The sequence below is a fragment of the Babylonia areolata genome, chromosome 23 (genome assembly GCF_041734735.1).
Source record: "Babylonia areolata isolate BAREFJ2019XMU chromosome 23, ASM4173473v1, whole genome shotgun sequence".
In the NCBI taxonomy this organism is placed as follows: Eukaryota; Metazoa; Mollusca; class Gastropoda; order Neogastropoda; family Buccinidae; genus Babylonia; species Babylonia areolata.
This window is the reverse complement of record NC_134898.1, coordinates 28,864,608-28,891,944: the sequence shown is the minus strand read 5'-3', so window position 1 is coordinate 28,891,944 and position 27,337 is coordinate 28,864,608. Positions and strand designations below refer to the sequence as shown.

Sequence of the window (27,337 nt, the reverse complement as noted above, 5' to 3'; positions counted from 1 at the left end):
ACGCGCGCGCGCGCGCGCGAGCACACAAACATACACGAACACACAAACACACACACTGTTATACAACTTCTGTGAAAAGACCTAAAACGAAAGAACAAACGCGAACATTTAAAACACACAAACACACACACACACACACACACAAATGTATGCACACATGTAAATGAAGACTGCACCTTGCACACAACTACAACTAGGTTGTTTTTCTTTTGATTTTTTTTAAACCTCGGGACACGGGGCCAACTCACCTTTTCACTCAGACACTCCTAACTCTGACAAAGACAATACATCTGTATTCATCCGACTGTAAATTATGCTTGGATGTCTCATCACATTAAAAAAAAAAATTCTGGTGCAGTCAAGTGCAAGACGCAATCTTCATTTGCAGGCATAATTACATTTCTAATACTATAAATAGCAAGCAAACAAGCACACACACACACACACTGCAGAGAGCAGGCAGAAAAGGGAAAGCGTGGTGAAAAGAATGAACAAAACAGCCAGATAGTTCAATACAAAAACAATGACAGGGCGGGTTACAAGTCAAACGCCTATATCCCCTACCCCTAACCCCCCACACCCCCCACCCCCAAAAAGCAATAAAAAAAACCCCACTTCTCCCCTACTCATTCCCCTTAAAAAAACAACTTCCCCCTACCCCGTCCCCTAAAAAAGAAAGAAAGAAAGAAAAAAAAACCAAAAAAAACAAACCCAAACCTACCCCTCACCCCAAAAGAAAGCCAACTACCCTCTACCCTTCCCCCTTAGAAAAAAAAGAAGAAAAAAAAAGAAGAAGAAAAAAAAAAGGGTCCAAATCCAGCACGATCTCTCCCGTCACGTGTGGAGACAGGACTTGAACCTGGAGGGCCACACGCCCCTGCTTGGCTGGCTCGTTGGGGCCCAAGTGTGGCCACGGGCGAGAGATAGGCCGCCTGATAAACAATTAGCCGTGGAGAGGGCTTGTGAAGGGAAGAGAGAGACAGAAGAGAGAGGCTGGAGAGAGAGAGGCAGAGAGAGACACAGAGAGAGAGTGGGAGGGTGGGGCGGGGGAGGGGGGGAGGGGAGGCTGGAGAGAGGTAGGGGGAGGGGGAGAGGGACTGGGGGGAGGGGGATAAGAGGGCAGGCGAAGGAAAGGTACCTTACGTAGCTGTCGCAGTGAAACAGAGCTCTACAAGTCCTACTACAGTAGCTTTACAGTAGCCGTCGCCAGGAGGCAGGAGCAGCAGCAGCGGGGACCTCCTACTTGAGATGGCGGCAGATAGGGAGAGAGGGGTCATCAGGGGGACACTTCACTCACCTCCACCTCTGTGTGTGAGGGGTGGGGGTGGGGAGGGGAGGGGTTAAGGAGGTGGGAGGAAGGAGGGTGGGAGCAAGGGGAGGCGGGGGGAAGGGATGGGGGGGGGGGGGGGAAGAAGGGGGAGGGGAGTGACGAGCAGTGGTGGTGGTGGTGTTAACGTCCCTGCCTTTCTTCTTTTTTTTTTCAATTTTTTTTTAGAGATGGGGGTGGGGGTATGGTGGGGTTTGGGGGGGCATTGTGGGATGGGGTGGGGAAAGTGTAGTCGGGTGGTGTAGGAGGCGGGAGGGAGGGGGAGTCTTATGTTACAGAAAAAAAAAAAATCAGAGCGGAGGTTGGGTGAGGGGTGGGGGCGGGGGGGCATGGACGCGTGATCGCAGTAGTGGTGTGGAATGATACCAGGCAGGGGATTTGGAGTTGCCAGTAGTCTTTACTCGCCTTTCGTTCAGACTGGTTGGCTGATTGGTTTTTGCAGACCTGTTTTTGTTTGTTTCTTTGTTGTAATTGGTGTTGCGTTTGTGTGTGAATGTCTGAAACCAAGCAAGAGAGAGAGAGTATGTGTACATGTGTGTGTGTGAGACAGCCAACCAGAGAGAGAATGGAAGAGCGGGAGAGAGAGAGAGAGAGAGAGAGAGAGAGTGTGACCGAGATATACAGGGACTGATGGAGGGGAGAGAGCGAGATAGAGTCTTTGAGGGCATCAGGCTGGAGGTCTCCTATCCCCCACCTCCATCCATGCCTCCTTTAACACAAAGTCAGTCAACCTTTCACACCTGGATAGACCGGAAACCAAGGGCATCTATCTTATCTCGGGAGCTGGCTTGATCAAAGACCGAAAGCGCTTGGCTCTCAGTACGAATTGAACTTGATCCTGCGTCCATGGGGTGACTAAGCGGGCTCCTACCATTCCCTGTCAACTGTTGTTTCACTGTTTCATCCCTGGATTGATCTCTGCCTTTGGCTTTGCATGCTTTGCTGTTCTATCAATATTTTAGCGCTGCTGACCAACTTTCTATTACACAGCTTTACATGGCTTGTGCATCTCTCTGTTATCTATGTCAAACAGTAGTGACACAGCTTTACATGACTTGTACATCTCTCTGCCATCCATGCCTCAAAAAAGTGACAAAGCTTTACATGACGAGTGCATCTTGTTGCCATCCATTCCTCAAAAAGTGACACAGCTTAAGCTTAATTTAAGTGACTTGTACATCTCTCTGCCAGCCATGCCTCACTGTACTGACACAGCTGTACATGACTTGTACATATGTATGTAGCTCTCTGCCATCCATTCCTCACTGTATGACAGTTGTACATGACTTGAACATCTCTCTGCCATCCATGCCTCACTGCAATGACAGCTTTACATCACATGTACATCTCTCTGCCATCCATGCCTCACTGTAATGACACAGCTTTACATAACATGTACATCTCTCTGCCATCCATGCCTCACTGTAATGACACAGCTTTACATAACATGTACATCTCTCTGCCATCCATGCCTCACTGTAATGACACAGCTTTACATAACATGTACATCTCTCTGCCATCCATGCCTCACTGTAATGACACAGCTTTACATGACTTGTACATCACTCTGCCATCCATGCCTCACGAAAGTGATACAGCTTTATGCGACTTGTACATCTCTGTGCAATCCATTCCTCATTGTAGTGACACTGCTTTACATAACTTGTAGTATTTGTACAAATTCAGTTTCAGTTCAAGGAGGTGTCAAAAAGATGCAGACTGATCCATTTATAAAAAGCACAACATGGCATCTACTACTGAAGGGGAAAAAAAGCAACAAAAAAAAAACCAAGAGAGGTAAGGCCTTCAAGACTCACTTGTGATAAATTCAGTCCCCTAGCATTAATTACAGAGTAATTTCCCTTTTTTACTATCTGCACCAAAACATTTGCAAAATAAATAAAAATTCCATGCTTAGCAAAAGAAGTTCCTGTTTGAACAAAAAATGATAATAATGACTCCTCTTGTTGTTGTGTCAGAATAAGAGGTCAAAGTGCCAAGTTTAGAGAATACAAAAAATATAAGTATAACAGTAAATGCAGTTTGCATATAATTAGGCTTAAAAAAATTTTTGTGTGTGCCCATCCCAGAGGTGCAATATTGATTTAAACAAGATGACTGGAAAGAACTGAATTTTTCCTTTTTTATGCCAAATTTGGTGTCAACTGACAAAGTATTTGCAGAGAAAATGTCAATGTTAAAGTTTACCATGGACACACAGACACACGGACATACACTTTGTTTACACAAGTGAGTCAAAAAGGAGCAGAAACTTTAACTTCACATAAACCCAATGCGCTGATCAGGCCTCAAGAGCCAACCTAAAATTAACATGAAATAAGATGATTACACAAAGCAGCTGTAGCTCTGCCAACAATGCAGCACTGTGGTGACAGTGTTTTTCTGGGCTTCTTCCCATATCTGCCTACCAATCATGTCTGTTCCGACAATGCGTTGCTTCAAAGTCTTTCTGCCGACAGTACATCAGCGTTGCAGTGACAGTGTTTTACTTCTCCATATATATCTGTCTGCCAACCATGTCTCACTGTTCTGATGACGCATTACTTCAAAGTCTTTCTGCCAACCATACATCAGTGCAGTGACTGTGTTGTTTCACTTCTACATCTGTCTGTCTGCCAAACATCTTTGACTGTGCTTGCAACGCATTACTTCAAAGTCTTTCTGCCTGCCATACATCAATGACCTGCACTGTCCTCAGAAGGCGGCAGCAAAGCAATATGTGTTAGGGTGGTAAGGTCAAGGTCAATCCAGCTCTCATATGTCCATGTGTCTGTCTCCCTTGCCCACTGATGCCTTACAGCACTGATAATGCTTCACACCACTTCCGCAACTCTGCGCTACTTGTGCCTCGCATGAACTTTACCTCTGTAATTCACATCATTTCAATACTCGATTCCTTTCTTCTGTCAGCCACAAACTTGCACAGTACCGCCATCATTAAATTAATTAATTTAATGTTTCCAATGATTTAGCCTACACACACACACACACACACATATATATATATATATATATATATGTGTGTGTGTGTGTGTGTGTATATGTGTGTGTGTGTGTGTAATAATGTATACACAAATTTCCCAAACATCAAGCCATGATAAGCAAGACAGCTTTGACATGGTCACACACCGGTCCAGGATATAAATAGAATGAAAAACCAAGGTGAGACTGACACAGGCAGAGCAAAGACAAAAAAAAAAAACCCACAAAAAAACCCACACACATGCACAAAAACAAAACAAAAAACAACAACAACAAAACACAACAGGAACATAGCCCAGATGACCATTACTCTGTCTGATGATGGCAAAACTTCAAGATGATTTCAGAACTTTCAAAATGTTTTAATACAATTACTGAAGAAGAAAATGAACAGTGAGAATCCCCCCCAAACAAAATCTGAAACAATGGATGCCTGTAAAAGGATGGAAGGCTGCCAGGGAGCAGGGGGAAGGATGGGGGTGAGATGTTCTACAGTTTTTAGTATGTTTGTGTGGTTGTGGTTGTGTGTGTGAGTGATCGAGTGTGTGTGTGAGACCGTGTGTGCTCGCGTGTGCGTGCATACATGCACATACACCTGTCCGCGTGCACGTGTGTGTGTGTGAATATATGCCGTGGATGTGAGCACATGCATACATGTAAGTATCTCTGTTCATGTCTTGAGTATTTTTGGCCTTGGTCTGCTTTAACTCCAGTGCGGGGAATTGACACTGGAAAATAAAAACAGCACTAAAGAGTACATTCTGCTTGCGTTGCACAGCACCTTAGGACAATTTTATAGCGATGAATTTATGCACTCATGTGAGCGTGCACGAGGAGAAACAGACACACAGACAGATGAACACAAAATCTTCACAAAATACAATCATTATTACAGTAAATTTCTTTTTTTGTTGTTGTTATAAATATAATAAAAAATAAAACTTAAAAAAAGACAAAAAAAGAAAAAGAAAAGATATTTCAAACTTTCTGATGACAATGTCCTAATGCATTTCAACCAGAGTTTCAGCAGACTGAAAATCTTCATATTAGAAAAACAACAACCAAACAATAAAACACACACACACACACACACACATCACATCACATCATATAAATGATATATACATGTGTTTGTGTGTGTGTGTGTGCGTGTGTGTGTCTGAGTGTGTGTGTGTGCGTGTGTGCGTGCGTGTGTGCGTGCGTGTGCGTGCATGTGTTGTGTGTGTGTAAAAACTTACACAGAATTATACCTTCAACAATAAGATAACTGAACCTTTGAGTTGTACAGGGGAAGCCCAACACAACCCCCTTCAAGGAACCGGGCAAGATACAGTGGCATAGAACAGTTACCAAGACAGGAGGAGAACAAACAGCATGGGGGTAAGGAGCGTGGGGTTTCAAAGGCTATCTCCAAGCAGGAAAGCTATCTTCACTCCATACAGGGAAGGGAGTGAGTGAGCTGTCACACATTTATCACTGCCATACCTGTCAAGAGCAGGAGGGCCAGGGGTGTACAGATACAGCCCACAGTTGGGGGGGAGAGGGCCTCTACTCTATCAGTCACATGGAAAGATGGTTGTGACTGACAGAAAGAGAAAGAGAGACAAGAGAGAGAGAGACAGTGGCCTTGTTCCCTTTTCTGTGGTGGTTTACTTCATGACTGTTAGAGAAGGGATCGCTTCATGATTGTTTGAGAAGGCATCGCTTCATGGCTGTTAGAGAAGAGATCACTTCATTGATAGAGAAGGGATCATGCGGACATGGTTTAAAGGGAATTCAGAAGGGATCATGTGGTAGATCACCTCATGATTGTTAGAGAAGGGATCACTTCATGACTGTTAGAGAAAGGACCACTTCATGATTGACAGAAATGGGATGACTGACAGAGAAGGGATCACTTCATGACTGACAGAGAAGGGATCACTTCATAAAGAGAAGGGATCACTTCATGACTGACAGAGAAGGGATCATTTCATGACTGACAGAGAAGGGATCACTTCATATACTGATAAAGAGAAGGGATCACTTCATGACTGACAGAGAAGGGATCATTTCATGACTGACAGAGAAGGGATCACTTCATATACTGATAAAGAGAAGGGATCACTTCATGACTGACAGAGAAGGGATCATTTCATGACTGTGACTAGTGTGAGAAAAGGGATGATTGACGGAGAAGGGATCACTTCATGATTGAAAGAAAAGGGATTACTTCATGATTGACAGACGAGATCGCTTCATGATTGACATAGAAGGGATCACTTCATGACTGACAGAGAAGGGATCACTTCACGACTGTCAGAAAAGGGAAGATTTACAGAGAAGTGATCACTTCATGATTGAAAGAAAAGGGATTACTTCATGATTGACGGTATCATGACTGACAGAGACGAGATCACTTCATGATTGACATAGAAGGGATCACTTCATGATTGACACAGAAGGGATCACTTCACAACTGTCAGAAAAGGGAAGATTTACAGAGAAGTGATCACTTCATGATCGAAAGAAAAGGGATTACTTCATGATTGACGGTATCATGACTGACAGAGACGAGATCACTTCATGATTGACAGAGAAGGGATCACTTAATGATTGATAGAGTAGATATCACTTCATGATTGACAGAGAAGGGATCACTTCATGATTGACAGAGTAGATCACTTAATGACTGACAGAGAAGGGATCACTTCATGACTGAGAGAAAAAGACTCACTTCATAACTGACTGAGAAGGCAGGGTGAGAAAAGATCATTCAGTCAAAGCTTACAGTTCCACATAATGTCTATTTTCCTCTATTCTGTGGTGTCGCAATTCAGAGTTGCCCAGGACATAAGCATACATACAGGAGAGATAGAGGGAGGTCTGGCGAGAGACAGAAAAAGAGGCAGAGACGGAGAGAGGGACAGAGAGAGATAGAAAGAGAGAGACAGAGAGACAGACAAAAGTCAGAATGGTTTAATCTGCTAGGACTTAAGCACATACATATGGAGTTCACAGTTTTAGTTTCAAGAAGTCAGAGTGTGCTGACTAATCCATATATATATACACTACATATCACCTCCTGTTTAAAAAAAAATTCAAAGGCTGTAGATGTATGACCTTGGCATAATCCCAACAGGCTGATCAGGACTGGAGTTCACGGATGGTACCAAATACCATTACTGAACACATAAATTTGACATTTTCTTTCTTACTGAATATACTTTGCAAACAAATTTCCTGAGTCTTGAAATATATCCTTGTTAGAGAGAGAGGCGGATATCCTCATTAGAGAGAGAGAGAGAGAGAGAGAGAGACAGACAGACAGACAGACAAACAGGCAGAGACAGAGGGAGAGGCAGAGGAAGAGAGGGAGGTAGAGAGACAGTGAGACAAACAGGATATCATATATATATATATATATATATATATATATATATATATATATATATATTCCATGATCTTTATCAGCTCTGTAAAGCTCCATCATGTAAACCTATAGCCTTGAAGATTTAATCTCTTTTGAAGTTGAAGGGGGAATTAAATCAAAAGAATGCAACATATGTTCAAAGGCTGGTGATGTGTCACACACACACACACATGCGTGCAGAGATACATCCAGAAGCTTAGTGTAAAATATGTTTTTAGGCATTCATCATTTATCGAATTCTAATAGACAATAAACCTCAAACAGCAAGAGAAAGTTTCTAAGTAAAAGTAAACACTGCTCCTTTCAAGGCTATCAGGGAACTATAACACAATGTTTACTAAATAGTTTTAAAACATGGTATGTAATACTGATGACATACCATATGTATCTGTGCCTACCTCTCTTAACATATGTAAATCTATGCAAAGCATTTGACCAAGAGTGGTGAACCTTGTTCAGTAAAGAACAAAACCTAAAGCAATCAGTGGTTTACTTCAGTTTAATTTGAAAAGTTATTTTTGCATGTCTGCCCACCAACTTCTGAGTGAAATACTATAATCACACTGAAAGCTCAACTTGTCCATTGCTGGAGTCCCTAGCACACTTCCAAGACGCGCACTATAAAAGAAGAAAGGACAGCAAAACAGACTCTGTTCCAATAAACAAAGACCACAATCATTCAGAGGAAAAAGGAAGGGATGCAGACCGACTGTGGCAACAGACACAAAACAGTGTTATATGAAACAAGAAGACACAACAGGAACACAAGACATGACAGAAATGAACACAAGACATGACAGAAATGAACACAAGACATGACATGACAGAAATGAACACAAGACATGACAGGAACACAAGACACAACAGGAACATAAGACATGACAGGAACACAAGACATAACAGGAACATAAGACATGACAGAAATGAACACAAGGCATGACATGACAGAAATGAACACAAGACACAACAGGAACACAAGACACAACAGGAACACAAGACATGACAGGAACACAAGACATGACAGAAATGAACACAAGACACGACAGGAACACAAGACACAACAGGAACACAAGACACAACAGGAACACAAGACACGACAGGAACACAAGACACAACAGGAATGAACACATGACATAACAGGAACACAAGACAACATGAACAGAAGAACACAACAGGAACAGGACACACAACAGGATCACAAGTCACAACAGGAATGAACACAAAACACAAAAGGAACAAACACAAGACACAACAGGAGCACAAGACAAAAAGTCAGAGCAGAACAGGCATACGATACGCAGACAAAACAGATGGATGATGGTTACATACTTTCTGTTCAAAGGTGGTGGGGGTGAGGTGAAAGTTGTAGAGCGGCACAAAGTATCCCTCCAGCAGCCCCATCAGCATCACCAGGTACACACCGTCATGGAACTGACCACAACAGCACAACCATGTCAGCAGTTTACAACAGAGAGAGAGGGAGAGAGAGAGAGAGAGTGATAGAGTGAGAGAGGGGCAGGGAGAGACAGAGAGAAGGAGAGAGAGAGGGGGGAGAGGAAGAAGAGGTAGAGAGCGAAGGGGGGATAGAGGGAGAGGGAAGGAGAGAGAGGGGAGAGAGAGAGAGCTGAGAACTCGAAACTTTTAATGTAAGATCACCAGTCTGTATACATATGGTTTTACTTCTTCTTCGTTCGTGGGCTGCAACTCCCACATTCACTCGTATGCGCAGAAGTGGGCTTTTTAGTGTATGACCATTTTTACCCCACCACATAGGCAACCATACTCCGCTTTTGCGGGTGTGCATGCTGGGTATGTTCCTGTTTCCATAACCCACTGAACGCTGACATGGATTACAGGATCTTTAACATGTGTATTTGATCTTCTGCTTGTGCACACAAACGAGGGGGGTTCAGGCACAAGCAGGTCTGCACATATGTTCACCTGGGAGATCGGAAAAATCTCCAGCCGTTACTGAGATCTGAACCCAGGACGCTTGGACTGAAAGTCCAACGCTTTAACCACTCAGCTGTTGCGCCCGTCATATGGTTTTACAAACACACATATATAAACCAAACCTTAAACAGGTTGAACATCAACAGTAAGTAAGAACATATTCATAATAATAATCAAAGAAAATAATAATAATTTGGAAAAAGAAGGAGAAATAAACAGCCAGAGAGAGAAAGAAAGATGGGGTGGGGGGGTTGGGTTGGGGGGGTGGGTGGGGGGGGGGGGCAGAGGGGGAGTGCATATATGCATATTCATATGTGTGATTGAAACTTGACTGGTTGACACATGAAACAAATGATGAGCGCCTAAAGGCAGCTCTCAGTCGGCTCTCCTCAGGAAGGCAGCCTGTTGTACAAATGACTGTGTTTGTAAAATGCCAAACAGCTTGGTCTCTGATCAACGACAGGTGCTGTGTAAGTATTAATCAAATGTAATATAACAATACAAATACCCTAAAGACACAGAGTTCATTGTGAACACTACCCAAAATCCATTACAAAATGAAATACTACAGACTGAAGAACTGCAGTCAAAAAATGACGATATAACTAAACACCGCCACCACTCCACAAAAGCAGCTGCACTTCTACCACCATCCTGAGGTTGTGAATGAATCTGTCAAAGGGGCGTCACAAGTGACAAACTTCAAATTCTACTTTACACTTCAAACTGACATCAGCGTACCACAAATTCCAGAAAAAAATGACAATGGGTTCAAAAACACACACGTGCAGTCAAGATTTGGTTTATTAGTTTCTTTTTTTTCTCCAATGAAACATTTCCTCTAAAAATCATGTCACCTTCTTTCAATACAGCTTGCAACATGGATGCATTTCAAATAAGCCCCCATAAAAATCATGTATCAAAATTTTTAAAAAATCCACAAACACCGCTATAATCTTCCATGTGAATTGTTACAATGCTTGTGGAATACTTTGTATCATCAACTAACACATGTGATATCATCAACATACAAATGTTTATGGGGGAAGGGGCTGAGGGGGGTATGTGGCTGGATGAGGAGTGTTATCAATAGTTTTTCAATCACACAGATGAAGATGATGGGGGAAAAAAACGTATCAGTACCACTTAAACACACACACACGCACACGCTTGCACGTCATACACACATCATTATATATTGTGCACTAAAACACAATCACTATTATGCACATCTTTCCATATCTCTAACTGATGTCACAGGGATATTTATCTCACCTGTGTGTCAAGGTCACTGACTTCAAGGTTGACCTTCACCAGCTGCTTGTTCACAAAAGTGACCAGAGTCTGAAAAAGACCATACCTTGTTTAACTAAAGGGGACCATACCTTAAGTGCAGTTGAAATTTCAAACAGACCATATTTTAGTTCAATTGTTGACAAATTTACAGGGGACCATGCCTTAAGTTCAGTTTAGATTCCAAACAGACCATATCTTTGTTTGCTGACACAATTACAGGGGACCATACCTTACATGCAGACTGAGATTTCAAATAGACCATATCATAGTACGTTTGTTGACAAATTTAAAGATGACCATACCTTTAGTGCAGTTTAGATTTCAAACAGACCATACTGTAGTTCATTTGTTGACAAATTTAGAGGGGAACAAACTTAAGTGCAATTTAGATTTCGAACATACCATATCGAGTTCATTTGTTGACAAATCTAAAGGGGACCATACCTTAGGATTTCAAACAGACCATATCCTAGTTCAATTGTTGACAAATCTAAAGGAGAAACCTTGAGCACAGGTTAGGATTTCAAACAGACCATATGTGTGGAGGGTGAGGAGGGTTGTGGGTGCAAGAGAGAAATCAAGCTGCTGCTGTATTACTTGCTTGTGTGTATTTAGCTTTATATGTGCTGCTTTTTGATCTTTTGGTCCAACCTTTGTCAAGTCCCTACCTTAGTCCCAATATTCAAGACAGATATCTGGATGGATCAGTGGGACACATCTGGACAAATCAATGGAACATCAACATTAGGTATAACACATGGACATGCAGCATTCACAGGATATTTAAACAAAAAAGGGAGCTAACTATGCAGCCATACCTTTTTGACAACGTTCAGTTTGTCGGGAGCGTGATCAAACAGGGTGTCAAAAGCGTCCCTCTCTGAAAATAAAGAGCACTATTAGCTTTTCTTACATCTTTCCATCTCTCTCTCTCTCTCTCAGCAACAAACATAAACAGGCTTTCAACATCCTCATACCCCCGAAAGCCATACCAATTTTATATATTAAAATTGTCCTGTTTATCTATAACTTAGGTGTATTAAAACATGTTGCAAATAAAAATACTGTTAAAACCAAAGCAGTGTGTGTGGTGTGTATGTCCATCAATTTTATTTAGTTTTTTTTCTGCTGTGTCTTAAACTTCTCTTTACGATTCACTGCATGTTGTTGCTCTCCAATGATGGCAACCATTACAAAGTGTATACCCAGCACCAATAAGCATTTCATTTCCAACAAGCAACATGCAAATCCCTCACTGATTGGTTAAATCATGTATCCTTTCACTTGTTCAAGACCTAGAAAATGTTGTGTGTTTTTTTAAAGTTGAACGGAAAGCATCTTTTCCACATACCGATTAAAGGTGAAAAGCATACTGAATATTTAATTTTCCTGTGACATAAATCTGATTTCCATCAGCTGATAGCAGTTAATATAGACAGACCACATTTTCACACCTTTGATAATTTAACTGACAGCAGTAACTACAGACAAACCACATTTTCACACCTTTGATAACTTAACTGATAGCAGTTACTGTAGACAGAAGGAAAATTTCTCAACTTTGGTAATTCTGTTCTTAACACGTTCACAGCTTTTCATTCTATTCAAATAACTAATTTCTGTTCATGACATGCCACCATTTGTACAAGTAAAATCCTGAGTTCAATGCCTGTGAAAATATGAGTTCATGGCTGTTATCACTCAACTTATGTGATAAACCTGAAATACTTACAACAGTACTGATTGTTGCTGACAATTAATTTGCCAAGTTAGAACAACAATGATTATTTGCTTGAACTTCCAGTCAAAACCTAGTAATTTTCTGAGCTGGAAAAGCACTGATTATTTGCTTGAACTTCCAGTCAAAAGCCAAAAAATTTCTGGGTTAAGGCATGCGTGCATGTATATGAGACAGACAAGTGAGAGAGAAAGACAACGCACAAGAACTTAAAATAACTTTCCAGAAAATGTCCCGTTTATTTCACTTTCTTACAAAATTACACACTTATACTTTTTGTATATCATCTCAACTCTCTTCTGTAAAAAAGCCAACATCCAGAAACTAAATCTACATGATTCCCAAGTTTTTAATTGGCTCCTGAAGGGCAAAGAAATAAAAAGAACAAGAATCCTAGAAAGAAACTTACCAAAACGGGCTCCAATATCACTGAAACAGAAATAAAAAAAAACAATTCAATGACTGTACATCTTTCTTCTGCTGCTATCTACAAAGCAATTATCCTAACTTAGTATTCGAAGATGACTTTATTCTCACCAAAAAGCAAACCCCCCCCCCCACCCCAAAAAACAACAACACAACTGCATTATTATAGCTGTGCATGAAAATATCAAATATAAAACCAATCGCCATGGTGAAGTAGCTGGCGTCATCAACTGAGCAAAAGAAACAACAAACGAGTAGTCTGCTCCAGAAAGACTGAACACATGGGGTAATAAAACAAGTGTTGTTGTTTTTTACCAAACAGAAAATTACCATTTTTCACTCAGTATCTCTTTACATTGAACATGACTGAATAAATATGCTATACAATTATTTTACAATTTTTGTTGCTTTTGAATTATGTGATGGCAGTTGCACATGTGTGTGTGTTGAGGGGACATGGGGGAATGTGTAGGTGTGTGTGTGTGGTGTTAGATTATGTATGTCATATATGCGTGTGTGTGTGTGTGTGGTGTATGCACATGCGTGCAGTATTTGTGAAGTGCTTGTTTGTGTGTGGATATGCATGTGCAAAAACGTGTGTGTGTGTGTGTGTGTGTGTGTGCATGCAATCATATGTGAATACATGGAGATGTGAGTGTTGAGGAATTGCTTTTAGCTAAACATTCAGTTTGTCTGTTGTGCTCAGTTCAGATGTGTATTAAATTTTAAGCACAGAAAGAAAATACGGAGAGAGACACAAACTGGCATACTCATTAGTTGAAGTGATCTCTCTGTAATTCTCCTGGTCTGCAGAACACCATCAATTTTCTGGAAAAAAAAACAAAAACAGAAGAGAAAACAGCCATCAGTATCCTCCAATTTGCAGCACACAGATGGTATTGTATTGCATTGTATTGTACTGTACTGTATTACTTTTTGTCACAGCAAATTTTTCTGTAAGAAATTCAGGCTGCTCTCCTCAGGAAGAGCGCACTGGCACCCCCCCCCCCCCAACCCCCCCACTTCCCTTTCCCCCCTGCCTACAAGTGTTTGTTTTCCTATCACAGTGAATTTTTCTACAGATTTTGGCCAGGGACAATCATTTTTTTTTGCTATAAGTTCTTTTACATGCACAAAGTACAAGACACACACAGACATCAGTTTATCATACCATCTGAAAGGCCAGTGTCCAGACCACCACTCAAGGTCAAGTGGAGAAGGAGAAAATACCATTGGCGAGTGTGGGATTCGATCCTGTGCACTTAGATTCTCTTGCTTCTTTAATGGATGTGTCACCACTTGGCCGCCACTCCAAAAACCAGTTCTAAACATCAACTAGTCATCGCTGTCCTGTCTTCTGTGCACACAACATCAATCTGAAAATGGTTCCACTAAACTCTGCAAAAGCATTCTCTTCAGTGACAGTAAACCAATTTCATGTGGATCAAGTGACAGGAAACTGACAGGAAAGCAATGCCAGATAACACATCTAAAGCTGGCTTATGTTCTGTGAAGTGGAATACATTACCAGCTTTAGGGGACTCCATGGCTTGATGGATGCAGCTGTTTCAGTTTTTTCTTCCAGGCCATATACATGTATGTACCTTTCAAGTGTTTACATAAATAATGGACAACACTCACACACACAAGACACCCACACGCACATGACACACAGACATCACAAGCACAAACATTAGACACACTGAAATGACACATACACAGACATGACATACACATGCAGACATGATACACACACACAAACATTAGACACACTCAATAAACACATACACAGACATAATACACACACTGACATGACACATACAAAGGCACGACACACACAGACACAACACACACAAGACACAGACATGCAACACACACAAAAATCACACACAGAGACATGACACACACAGAGAGACATGACACACAGAGAAATACCACACACATGACACATACACACATGACACACCCATAAATGACACCCCAACACATGACACAAAAATGACACATATCCACAACCATACACCAAACACACACAAACACACCTGTACAACCAGCAGGGTGACACAGACGTTCTCAGGGAGACGAACAGGGGCGCGAAAGTGTCGAGCCAAGGCCACCAACAGGTGCAGAATGGCCACCAGGTTTTTGGTGTGCACACCTTGACACACACACACACACACACACACACATGCGTGCACACACACAAGTGACTACGTGCCATCATCTCAACATGACACAACAATGTTGAGTTTGATAGTGTGGATCAACAAACATGTTATGTTCAAGACGAATTGCTAGAAGCTCCATAATACACAACACTATTAGTATTACATTAGCAAATATATATACAACACTATTATTCTGAAATGTCTAGACACTATTCAACAAAAGAGAAATATACAACACTGTTCGCTGAAATCATTTTCCATTCTGCTGTAGTAAGCTTGGAGTTATTTTCCTTTGTCTGTGCTGTTACTTTTTTTTTCTGTGAAACCGTGTGTCCAAGCGTCTTTGTAGTGTACAGACAATACACAAATAAGAGCTCTCTTTTTTTTTTTCTTTTTTTTTTCTTTTTTTCTTTTTAAAGGTTTTTACATTTACCTGTATGTGTCTTTATCCCCCTTTCTCTCTCTATCTAATATACCTTTTCTATATATGCTGGTGACCCATCTGAGTACTGGTGCCCTGATGTAAATGACAAACATGAATAATATCTTAAGTAACGTACACTCTGACTCAGGAACTTGATGAATTCACAAGGTCAGAAGAGGTGTCAAACCAAACTTCATACTGTGAGTGTGACACTAGTGTCTGTAATCCAAAGTCTGCCTTAATCCCTATGCTGCCTGTATGACTGGACTGAAATTATTGGACAGTCACATCTATGTTGTTGTCACATGGAGCAGTCACACTGAATCATGTTCATGTCTCTTTTATATTGTGGTTGTTCTGGTACATTTTGTGTGTAAAGTTACAACCCATTTCTCAAGAAAATATCATATTACTGTGCAAATGACCAGACTAATGATCGTAATGAACAAGTTAAAAATCTGACAAAAACAAAACCCTGATTTCCAAACAACTGCATGATTTGGAAAAATACAAAATAAGAAAACATTATGTTTTGTATTCTTTGTTGATTTACCTTTCAGAAAATACATTCTTTTATGGGTCTCTATCCAATAACAAAACCCATCTCTATCCAATGACAAAGCCCACAGAATTATTTCAAAATATGTATCCGTTTTTGTGAATTAAAATCCTAGCAGGGTTAAAACAACCTGAACAAATCAACTTGAATAGCCCAGCATTCTACCCATCCAGTGCTGAAAACCAAAGGGACAGAACTAGGAAACAACCATGTGCTTGATATGGCTTTTACTGGCATGCATTGTTCCCCTTTTGAAGAAAAATTAAAAACCATTTAAATGACATACCGTGTAATTCACTCTATCATGTATCAGCATTTATTTAATTAATCATTTATTTTTTTGTAATATTCTGAGCTGTCACCCAAGGGAAAACCTGTCAACTGAATTTCACACCAAGATGGAGCAGGAAAAATTAATGGCAAGTGCAGCCGGTTAACCACATTAACATATAAATTGAATACCTAACATGAAGTGCCTGCAGTTTTCATACATGACAGCAACTCACTCAAGATATACTAAAAGGTTGCAAATTAAGATCACGATACAGTCTAATTAGACTCGTATTTATATTCATAACAAAGATGGTCACAGTCTGTGTCTACAATATCTGAAAGCCTCCTACCAGCTCTCTCACTCTTCCTCCTTTCTTCCCCAGAAAACAAAAATGCTGTGTTTGAAATATCTTTAGTTCCATACATGAAATCGCCTGGTGTCTTCATGTTTACACTGCAATTATAAATTTGTTTAAAAAAAAAGAAGAAAAAAAAAAGAAGGAAGAATATACATGTGTGTGTGTGTGTGTGTGTGTGTGTGTGTGTTGCATGTGTGTATGCACTTGACTGAAACGTGAGAGAATGACAAAGGAAACACATGAGAAGTGCCTAAAGGCAGGTCTTTGTCATCTGTAGCCTGTTGTGCAAATGATTTTATGTTTGTAAAGCACTTAGGGCTTGTCTCTGACTGAGGCTAGGTACAATGTAAGTATCCATACCAACCAATCACTGACTGAGGATAGGTGCAATATAAGTATCCATACCAACCAATCAAAAGAGTATGTTCACTCAAGGGAGAGTGCACACTCACTGTCAACACTAAGTAAGTCTACATATCAATCAATCAAAAGAATACTGTTCACACTCTGGAGGATGTGCGCAGGATAGATGCTGTAAACACATCCATAATCCAGCAATCAATCAAAAAAACTATGTTTACACCTGAGGAGAGTGTGCAAGCTCAATGTTGATGCTCAGGCGCAATGTAAGTATCCATATGAATCACACCATATAAAGTATCCATATCAACCAATCCAAAGAACAACATTCACACTTCACACAAAGAGCAGCATACTCACTATCGACGCTCCACTTCTGCTGGTTCCAGACCGGGGGCAGCTGCAGGATGCGGTTGATGTAGTCCAGCACCACCCGCAGCTTCTGCTTCTGACCGATCTCCGACTGCGTCACCTCCGGCGCCTCCACCTTCACGTTGGCCAGCTTCTCTGCTCACCACAATACAATTCAATACATCTTTATTCATCCATTTGGAAATCAATTGTGCATCCATAGGCTAGTCACTCACTCAACACAATATCTCAGCTCATATCCAAGTCCAGTACACACACACACACACACACACACACACACACACGTGACAAAGGTTGAACCAAAAATTGAAAAGCTATATATCTAAAGCAAAATACATACAAGCAAGCAATACACAACAGTGGCTTCATTTCTACACACACCCCTAATCACCCTCCCCTCCACACACACATACATATACTTACACATACAGTGTTTATAAGATAACATGCATATTAACTTATTAAGAAACATATTTTTACCACAGCTTTTGCTTCTATAAAAACTTCATAAATTGTCAAATGTCAAAAAAAGCAAAAAAGAAAGCAAAAACACCCACAAAAAAACATGATTTAAAACAGCATGTACATTAACATAAAATAACATGATTAACATAAATAACATTATGAAATTATGACACTGAATGAATTATACAAAACGTCTATATTGTAAAACATTTGAAAAGGTATTCTATAACTAAGATTTCCACTTCCAAACAAATATATCAGTTTCATTTTAAACACACACACAACACACGCAGTGCTTATAAGTAACAACAGATCCATCAAGGTGATTTGAACAGGACATGTAATCATTTCCACACTTACAGGCATGCCCACCCCCAAATTTGCTTTCAGGAACAACACACATTATAATCAGGGACAGGGTATTATTTTATCAAGTGTACTTTTTCACAAAATGGCTTCGGTACTGTTCGAACCGTCTTTTCACGAAGTGGCTTTGGTAATATTCGGCAGCATTTCTGTAAGTCTTAATGAAGTGTCTTCGGCAATGGTCGGAAAGCCATCTAAGGGTACACCTGTAACCACTAGATACTTTGGGAAAAAAAATATTACGGCTGGATTTTTTTAATTTTCCAGGACATGCAGCAAACATCTATATTTCCAGGACACCCTGTCCATTTTATCGATTTTCAGGGACAAATACTGGCCCACAGTAACGGTAGGCATGCCTGCAATTAGGTTGTGTGTTCATGGCACCATCCCCCCACACAAAACACTATGAAACAAAAACAACAAGAAACAATCAAAATGCCTGCACAAAAGACTTCACACACACACACAATGCAACTGATTTAGAAAGTGCAAGAGTGGGGGAAGGAGTGCATGACTTTGGCCAACACTGGCACCAGTAAATCACAACTAGCCCAGCTTTTAACAGTCAGGTGCCTCAAGCAATGATTAATCATGTGACTCATGCTAGAGTGTGCGTGTGAGCGTGCTATGAAATCTTAATTTAAAATACTGTTGAACAGCAAACCACTGAAGGTTTTTTTTGGTTTTTTTAATCCCCTGGCAAGCTCGTTCCCTGAGCTAAGTATACTACTGTATTGCATTGTATTGTATTGTATTGTATTGTATTGTATTGTATTGTATTGTATTGTATTGTATTGTACTGTACTGTACTGTACTGTACTGTACTGTATTGCATGTATTTTGTCACAACAGATTTCTGTGTAAAATTCAGGCTGTTCTTCTTAGGCAGAGTGCATCCCTACAGTGCAGTGCCACCCCTTTTTTCCTGCCTGCAAGTGTATTTGTTTTCCAATGAAAGTGCATTTTTCTAGACATAATTTTGTCAGGGACAAGTCTTTTGTTGCAGCGGATTGATTTACATGTGCAAAGAGCATGCAGCACTCAGGACCTTGGTTTCTCATCTCATCTTAATGATTATTGACACAAATGCAAAGGCTGGGATCATGCAAATAGTGACATCCACTTGTGAATGTATCTTTCAGATTGTTGCTCACATTTTCTGACCCCCTCTGCAGATGTTTGTGTTTCTCAATCCTGTTTGACACTTTTCCAGAGGCACATCAGAACTCTTACCAATGAGCTTCTGTAGAATCTGCCCATCAAACAGATCTTCCTCGATGTCCTTGACAATGATTCGATGGTCTGCTAACTCATCGTTGATCCAGTCCAGCAGGATCTGCACAACAATGATACTGATGATGAAGATCACCATCATCACTGTAACAATAATATCAATAACTTAATAATATTACTACTTCTATGTATGATAATTCAATGACAACAGCAACAACAGGCATGTTGAAACATATTTCTGACAATAATAACCCACCTGTGAAAAAGCATTACTCAATAAAGTATCATCTACACTGGTTTTAGACAACAGCTCACATACCTCGCTTGCAAAACAAAACACGGCAGAGAACAGACACAGTGCTGATCTGGTTAGATCATGGATCTGAATTCTGTTGTGATCTTTGCTTGTGGAACACAAAGAGAGAGACTGTCCATTTGAATGCTGTTATCAGGACACATGACGGAAGAGAATCTCAAACAGATACAGACTGATGATTTGATCGGATCACAGTCTGAATACTTTTGTGGCTAAAACACAGAAGCTGGGGGTACTATGATTTTTCTCATTGACAGAATCAGAAAACCACTCCCGCATGCTATCAATGTTTTATTGATGTTCACCAGGGATGTACACAGCAGAAGAGAAAAGAAAAAAGCAACCAATAAAACAACCAAGTTATCACCTACTTTGATGAGGTCCTTCAGCTTGGCACTTTCTCTGGATGTGGGTTCAATCATAGACCGCTCTTCTGCTTCCCCTGTCAAGTAAAAACAAGTTCAATTATCAACCTTACTAAAATTGTAGACCATGCCTCTATTGTTCATAAAAAGTAATTCAGATTATTCACCTGATTACCTCTCTGTGACAACAGACACAGGAATTATCCTTTACAACTTTTGTCGTTAGTGTTAGCCTTTATAAAATAAATCATTATACCACTGATTAAAAACATTAGTCTTCACAATGAATAGATACATTCATGTTTTATGCATAAAATCATATATTTTGCAAAGCAACTAGATTAGTTTTCTGGATAAAGTGCTATACAAGTATCCATGAATATCATAATTAATTATCAATATCATCATAATAATGATAATGACGTACATTAAACCTGAAGTCTGAATGTATTAAAAATTCAACAAGCCCAATGTGCACAAAATGACATACAACTGACAAAGACATCTAACAAAACAATCAGAAGTGATGACAATGGTGAATGATCAACAGGTTCATACCCAGCTGGTAGCCCTCTGGTCCTATGTCAGGCAGTGTGGGGCTGGAGGGAGATTCTATGGCATTCTTCCCTTCCTCCTGCAGTTCATTCACTGAAACACAAACCAAATTCAACTTTTATTTCATAAATTAAGCTCACTTGAAATATCATGTACCTTATGATATCCACTTTTTATCAATTTATGCTTCTGTTTACAAGACCCAGATGATCATGATGCTTATCAAAAACTTACAAGATAAACAGACATGTGGTTGCAAATATTGTAGTCTTTGTACAGATGAACAGAGACAGATGCCCAGTTGTTTAGGTTTTAATTTTTTTAATTCTATTTTTATGATCCGATAGTACAGAAAGACGGGCAGAGAGAGAGAGAGAGAGAGAGAGAGAGAGAGAGAGAGAGAGAGAGAGAGAGAGAGATAGGAGGGAGAGAGAGAGAGGAAATGACTGAGAGAGACAGGTGAAAGTGTCAGGGTTAATGTCCAACACTCTGACACTTTCACCCATTCACATCAAAATACCCCTTGCATAGATGTCACAATACACCTCCCTCCAGCTCCATAACATAAAGGAATTTTCGCTCAAGGAAGGGTAGGACCTTCATCCGTTATTCAAGTGATATCGGATGTCAGTGGATGTGCATACATATGTGTGTGTGTGTGTGTGTGTGTGTGTGTGTGTGTGTGTGCATGTGACCGATAGCAAATATATATGTATGTGTGTGTGTGTGTGTGTGTGTGTACATGTATGTTTGAGAGAGACGGGGAGGGGGGCGGGGATACACATACACACCCACACATAAGTTGCTTTTGTGAATAACGTGCAATTACAGGCATCACTGGATAAACTGAGATTAACTGTTTAAACAGCTCATTCAAATCTTCTTCTGGTATGCTGGCTGTATCAGTGTGAATCATTGTGTTCAGACCGCATTCCTGACATTCTGATCCCGTTCTGCATTCGCGTCCGAAGGTGTGGCCGAAACAATTAAAATCGTTCAATATGAGAAGTAAACGTATTGTAAAAGGCATGCAAAATGTACCTTCTTTTATCTTCTTCTTTCTAGCAAGAGTTCCAATTTTCTCGAGAAAGGATTCATCCTTCTTTTTGGGAGTCAGAGTCCCAGTAGAAGTAGCACTCGGAGACGTCGCCATACTCGGAAATAACAGCGCTTCCGGTTTTGCTGGTGGGTAAACTTGATTGCTTTATCTTTAGTTTGACGTTTTGAACGCCGGTGATTTGTGTTTTTTTGTTCTTTCCTTTTCCCTGCAGTACGTTGAACAGTCCTCCGATTTCTTTCTCTTTCATTAATCCATTGTGCCTTCTTTCTTTCTTTCTCTTTTGATAAAGTCGGATTTGTCTGAAACATATTTCACAGAATACTTGAATCAATCAGGATTTACTTAAGTTTTCAGGAGTGTGGAGGAAGAAGAAAAACGGCAACAATAATAACAACAAAAACAGCACAATAGAAAAAATGAAGAAGTTACTTTTGAAAAAGAAAAAAGGTGGGGAAAACAACAAGAAAAACAGACGTGTTTATGTGCTCCCCGGCATGTATTGCAGGTGGAGATCAGTATCCTGTTGGGTCTGTGTCAAGTGGTAGAACTGATATTTGTCATGAGCACTCTAACCGGGCAGTACTGCTGACTGTTTGAATGGACAGAGCGAATAACATAATATGAACACATGCTGGACAGGTGCTTATAGGGTTGCTCTGATATTGTCGTTGAGGTCAGGATTATCAGTGTAATAAATTCAGACCATGGCCGCGCCCGCGGATTCGCCGCAAACTGATTTAAAGACATGCTCACGGACTTGTTTTCTTGTCACGAGAACCAACGAGGGTCTATCTACAATGACACGTGAACGTCACCGACGGTGGTAACAAAACACAAAGTAGAAAAAATTCATTCAACCCATACTGTACAAAAAAGATATGAACTGAAGCCGTCAATATTAAGATAATAGTTTTTGGCATCAATATATACATCAGTGAGCACTAAACAAAATATGACCGCACGGTGCGGAGGAAGGGTGACTGTGAGAGCCTTATCAGAGGGGTCAGCACTGAGAACCTCGATCTCCTCGCCCCTATCCATCGACAGAAGCATGGTTTGGCCACAGCTGAATAGCGGACTTCAGCCCGGGCGCCGGAAGACAGCCCGAGTCATCACGTGTTGCGACTGGAGGTTTGAGAGCGGACACAGCGGACGAGATCGAGCACTGAGCAACCGTAGAAGATCTGGATCGACGTATCATGGCTCTCAGTCGTGATGGTTGTGACTGGAGAGACATGACCATGCCAGACCTCCTGCTGGGGACCCGGGGTCCAACAGGCACGGTTTCTGTTAAACTGTGAGGAATCAGCTTCAGTCTTCGAGTCTCACTGCCGGTGCCTTCATTGAGGCTCCAACGACTGCAGGTCATATAGAAACGACGATGATCATTCATTAACACATAGGTAAGCTGCTCTATGAATTTATCTTAATTATAAATGTTGATTGGAGACAAGTACTCGTACGTGACACTGAGTCACGTAAAACATATCCCCCACCCCCCACCCCCCGCCCCCCATTCAAATGTAAACTATTTTTACAAATCTTAGGTCGGTAAATACGAGTTCAAGTTAATCGACCTATTACTTTTTTTCTTTTCTCTTTCTGTTGTCGGTTTTGTTGTTCGTTGTTAATGATAATTATTGGAATCAGTCATACCCGGGACTGTGTGCCGCGCACAACTTGATAGAATTGTGTGTCATGTAACAGTTGGAATTTGGAAAATTTACATAATTGTTTTCATTGTTCTTTTCACATCTTCATTACAAAATCTAGTCGTACTTTTTGTGTCTGTTTAAAATATCCAAGAGAGGAAGCTGATTGTCCCAAATGAATTCCATCGTAACAATGTTTCGGGTGGAGACATGCTCTCACGCTTGTCGAACAAGTCGGAAATTTATTCAACTGTGCATAAAATCAAGTTTTACCATCACAGCGTGCACAAGCAGACGACTGAAATGTAAGCGCTCCTTATTGCTTGTGTTTGGTACATGTTGATCTGTGTCGCTGATTATTTTGTTCAAAACGACTACAATGAAAAGGAAAATCGTTTTCAATGAGATCGGTTTACTTAAAAATGCTAGGCTTAGTTCTGTTTGTCGTTTCGGAAGCGGGTGAGCCAAAACAATCAAAGGGGGGATACTCGTATCGATCAGCGTGATAAACATCAGTAGGCTTGTCGTTCTTGTTTCAATTAACCTTGTGGACTCTGGTGGTGGTTCCCCAGTTTACTCTGTTCTCAGAGACCGATAGTGGTGTTTGATGAGCATTAGAATATTGTAAAGAAATAAAAGCATTAAAAGGAAAGATGGATTGTGTGAATGGCACATGAGTGATACAAAATTGAGGCGAGGTGTGTGACTGAGTCAGCGCATGTGTGTCAGTGTGTGTGTGTGTGTGTGTGTGTGTGTGTGTGTGTGTGTGTGTTAAAGAGAGAGGAAGAGTCTTATCTTTAAAGACTTAACTAAATAATCTGTTTTTGTCGCCACTGACTTTATGTTGAGCTATTTTCATCCAGGAGATCTGAGTATGTTTTTTAATTAATTTTATTTTTTTTATTGTTTCGTATGCCATCTTTTGGGTACTGAGATAGAATATTCTTCTATGTCGTGTGCCGTTTGAAAAAAAAAAAAAAGAAAAAGAAAAAAAAAAGCTTTAGTGGTACATTGGAATGATGCAGCACCATGGGAAATATACAAAGGTATTATGCAGGAAAAAATCAGTAGGGAGAAAATGTTCCTTTTTGCAAGTTCATATTATTTATTGCTGTATAGATTTCTGTTCTTTTTATTCATTATCTTCTTTTCATGATAACTTAGTTATGCATAACTTTTCTGTATCCATATTCTTATGACAACATAATGCGTCCATACCATACCAGCGATACCATACATTACTGACCATTCGATACTGTCAGGCTGTATGTCAGGACTGTTATTTGTCTTTGGGATGAGACGCCGGATAAACCGAGGTCCCGTGCGCAGTATGTATACCTACTTAGCGCACATAAGAGAACCCACAGCAACAAAAGGGACGACCCTGGCATAACTCTGTAGGAAAATCCCCTTTGATAGGAAAACAAACACACTTGCAGGCAAGGGAGGAAAAAAGGTGGCGCTCTCATTGTAGCAATGTGCTCTCCGGCCCTGTTGAGAGCAGCCCCGAATCTCATGCAGAGAAATCTTTTGCGACAAAAGAGTAATACAAAGCAACGCAACACTGCAACGCAAAGCAAAGCAACGCAACGCAAAGCAACGCAGCGCAGCGCAGTACAGAACAATGCAATACAATACAATGTAATGCAATGCTTTGGTAAATTCTGACTTGTTTTTCTTTCTTCCTATCTCCTGACACGTGAAAGCCGGACCATATGTGGATGCTGTCTATGATTCAATGTTGCACAGATGTCAGACCTGGTGCCGGTAGCTGTGGCAGTGCTGCTGCCCAACCTTGGAGCACTCAGCAGCACCTTGCTCACCAGAAGAGCCATTCCCTCCTGGTATCAGGTGAGTGTATCATTCTACTCTACGAGATGGCTCCACCTCACAATCACGGTTTGAGCGTCATCGCGAGCCAGCTGTCTGGGCCAGTCAGTACGTGTCTAAATCGTTTGGTGACCGGTCACTGACTTCACAGCTCGTGTTGGCTAACTGGGTCTGTTGATGCCAGTTTTCAGTCGTGGTCTTCGTGTGAGTGATTTCAGTTTTAAACCCCTTAATTATGGGACTTTCACTGTATGATGCAGTATAAGGTATATCACGGGTCTATTATCTGTTTGGTCAGAACATTCATGATTTGTAAATTTAGAGGTCAAAGGTCAAGGTCATATCAGTGTGTGCCTTTTTGCTTGATGATCTCCTTTGCTGTAAATTTTTTTTCATGATAGCGTTGTTGGATTAAGTGCGTATCACACCGTGGCGTGAGTCATGAAGACCTTACCTCTCTTGAGTTATAGGTGTGTGTGTGTGTGTGTGTGTGTGTGTGTGTGTGTGTGTGTGACGCAGGAAACGAATGATCATGTGAGCGCCCAAAGGCAGCTCTCAATCCAGGCTCTACCTATGTACTAAGCAGACGTTTGAGCAAATTATGGCTCCGCATTTGTACTAAAGCGCTTAAAAGCTTGGTCGTCTCTGACCGAGGATAGGCGCTACTATATAAGTATACATATCATTCATACTAGGCAGCCTTTTGCGCAAAATATGGCACCGTGTTCGCACAACGCTTAATTAAAGCCGCTTGGTCGTCTCTGACCGAGGAGAGGCGCTTTGAAAGTATCCAGATCATCATCACCATCACCATCGCCTTGTTGTGACTGTGATCAGGATTTGAAGAAACCGTGGTGGCAGCCCCCCTACTGGCTGTTCGGACCTGTGTGGGCCTACATGTACAGCTCCATTGGCTTCGCCTCATACCTAGTGTGGCGGGAGGGGGGAGGCTTCACGGGGGACAACCGCCTCCCCCTCACCCTGTATGGCACCCAGTTGGCCCTGAACTGGGCCTACACCGGCATTGTTTTTGGTGCCAGGAGTCTGAAATGGGTAGGGGAGTGTGTGTGTGTGTGTGTGTGTGTGTGTGTGTGTGTGTGTGTGTGTGTGTGTGTGTGTGTGTGTTTATTTCAGTCTCTGTCTGTCTGTCTATCTCTTTCTGTATGTGATGTCGTTTTGTGTGTGTGTGAGAGTGAGTGTGTGTGATGGAATGTGTGTGTGTGTGTGTGTGTGTGTGTGTGTGTGTGTGTGTGTGTGTTTGTCTGTCAGTCTGTCTGTCTGTATGAGAGATACAGAGACATTTTCATACATAATTCGAGACATTCTGTTTTCTATATTTCGATGATGATGAGTAATGATGGGAGTAATGAAGATGCTGTTGTGGTGTCCATTTAGGTTTGGTACTGCTTGACAAGTCTGTACTCTCATAATGTATACCGGCGTCAACCAGGCTCAGTGAATACAGACACCTGCAGTTGTTGGTCAGGAAATTTGAGCAACTCTTCCAAAGACACGTCCGCGAAGTGGATAATCCTCGACTGTGTGGCCCAAGTCTTCTCATTTGAGTCCAAGGAACACTCAGCTCTCGGCTGGAGCTGGCTGGAGGCCGAAAACAAAGAAACAAAGACCAAAAACGAACAATGATGGGGATCAAACCAGTCGTTAATACGCGGCACTAACTACTTCGCCACACAGGCTGGTATGAGAAAGATTTCATTTGTAGGTGATAGCAAACAATCAAACGAATCACTCATTCAATTAGTAATCCAATAGATTATAACAAACGAGCAAGAAGTCGATTAATAATGAATTGATTAAACAA

The 27,337-nt window shown here is 41.0% G+C and overlaps 2 protein-coding genes across 2 annotated transcripts in view; one reads left to right on the top strand and one right to left on the bottom strand.

The window, feature by feature from the left end:
• LOC143297774 (beta-parvin-like) overlaps window positions 1-22,150 on the bottom strand; it is a 57,822-nt gene extending 35,672 nt beyond the window's left edge. Inside the window, 12 exon segments of the mRNA XM_076610251.1 lie at window positions 9,072-9,173; window positions 10,971-11,039; window positions 11,810-11,871; window positions 13,139-13,158; window positions 13,926-13,950; window positions 13,953-13,983; window positions 15,198-15,313; window positions 17,659-17,805; window positions 19,738-19,840; window positions 20,425-20,495; window positions 20,977-21,066; window positions 22,015-22,150. Coding sequence (XP_076466366.1) covers window positions 9,072-9,173; window positions 10,971-11,039; window positions 11,810-11,871; window positions 13,139-13,158; window positions 13,926-13,950; window positions 13,953-13,983; window positions 15,198-15,313; window positions 17,659-17,805; window positions 19,738-19,840; window positions 20,425-20,495; window positions 20,977-21,066; window positions 22,015-22,126 — 948 coding nt within the window. The 5' untranslated portion in view covers window positions 22,127-22,150.
• A 3,284-nt stretch (window positions 22,151-25,434) lies between these two features.
• Window positions 25,435-27,337, top strand: part of LOC143297633 (translocator protein-like) — a 2,999-nt gene continuing 1,096 nt past the window's right edge. The window contains exons 1-2 of the mRNA XM_076610051.1: window positions 25,435-25,536; window positions 26,353-26,568. Coding sequence (XP_076466166.1) covers window positions 25,435-25,536; window positions 26,353-26,568 — 318 coding nt within the window. The remainder of the gene's footprint in view (window positions 25,537-26,352; window positions 26,569-27,337) is intronic.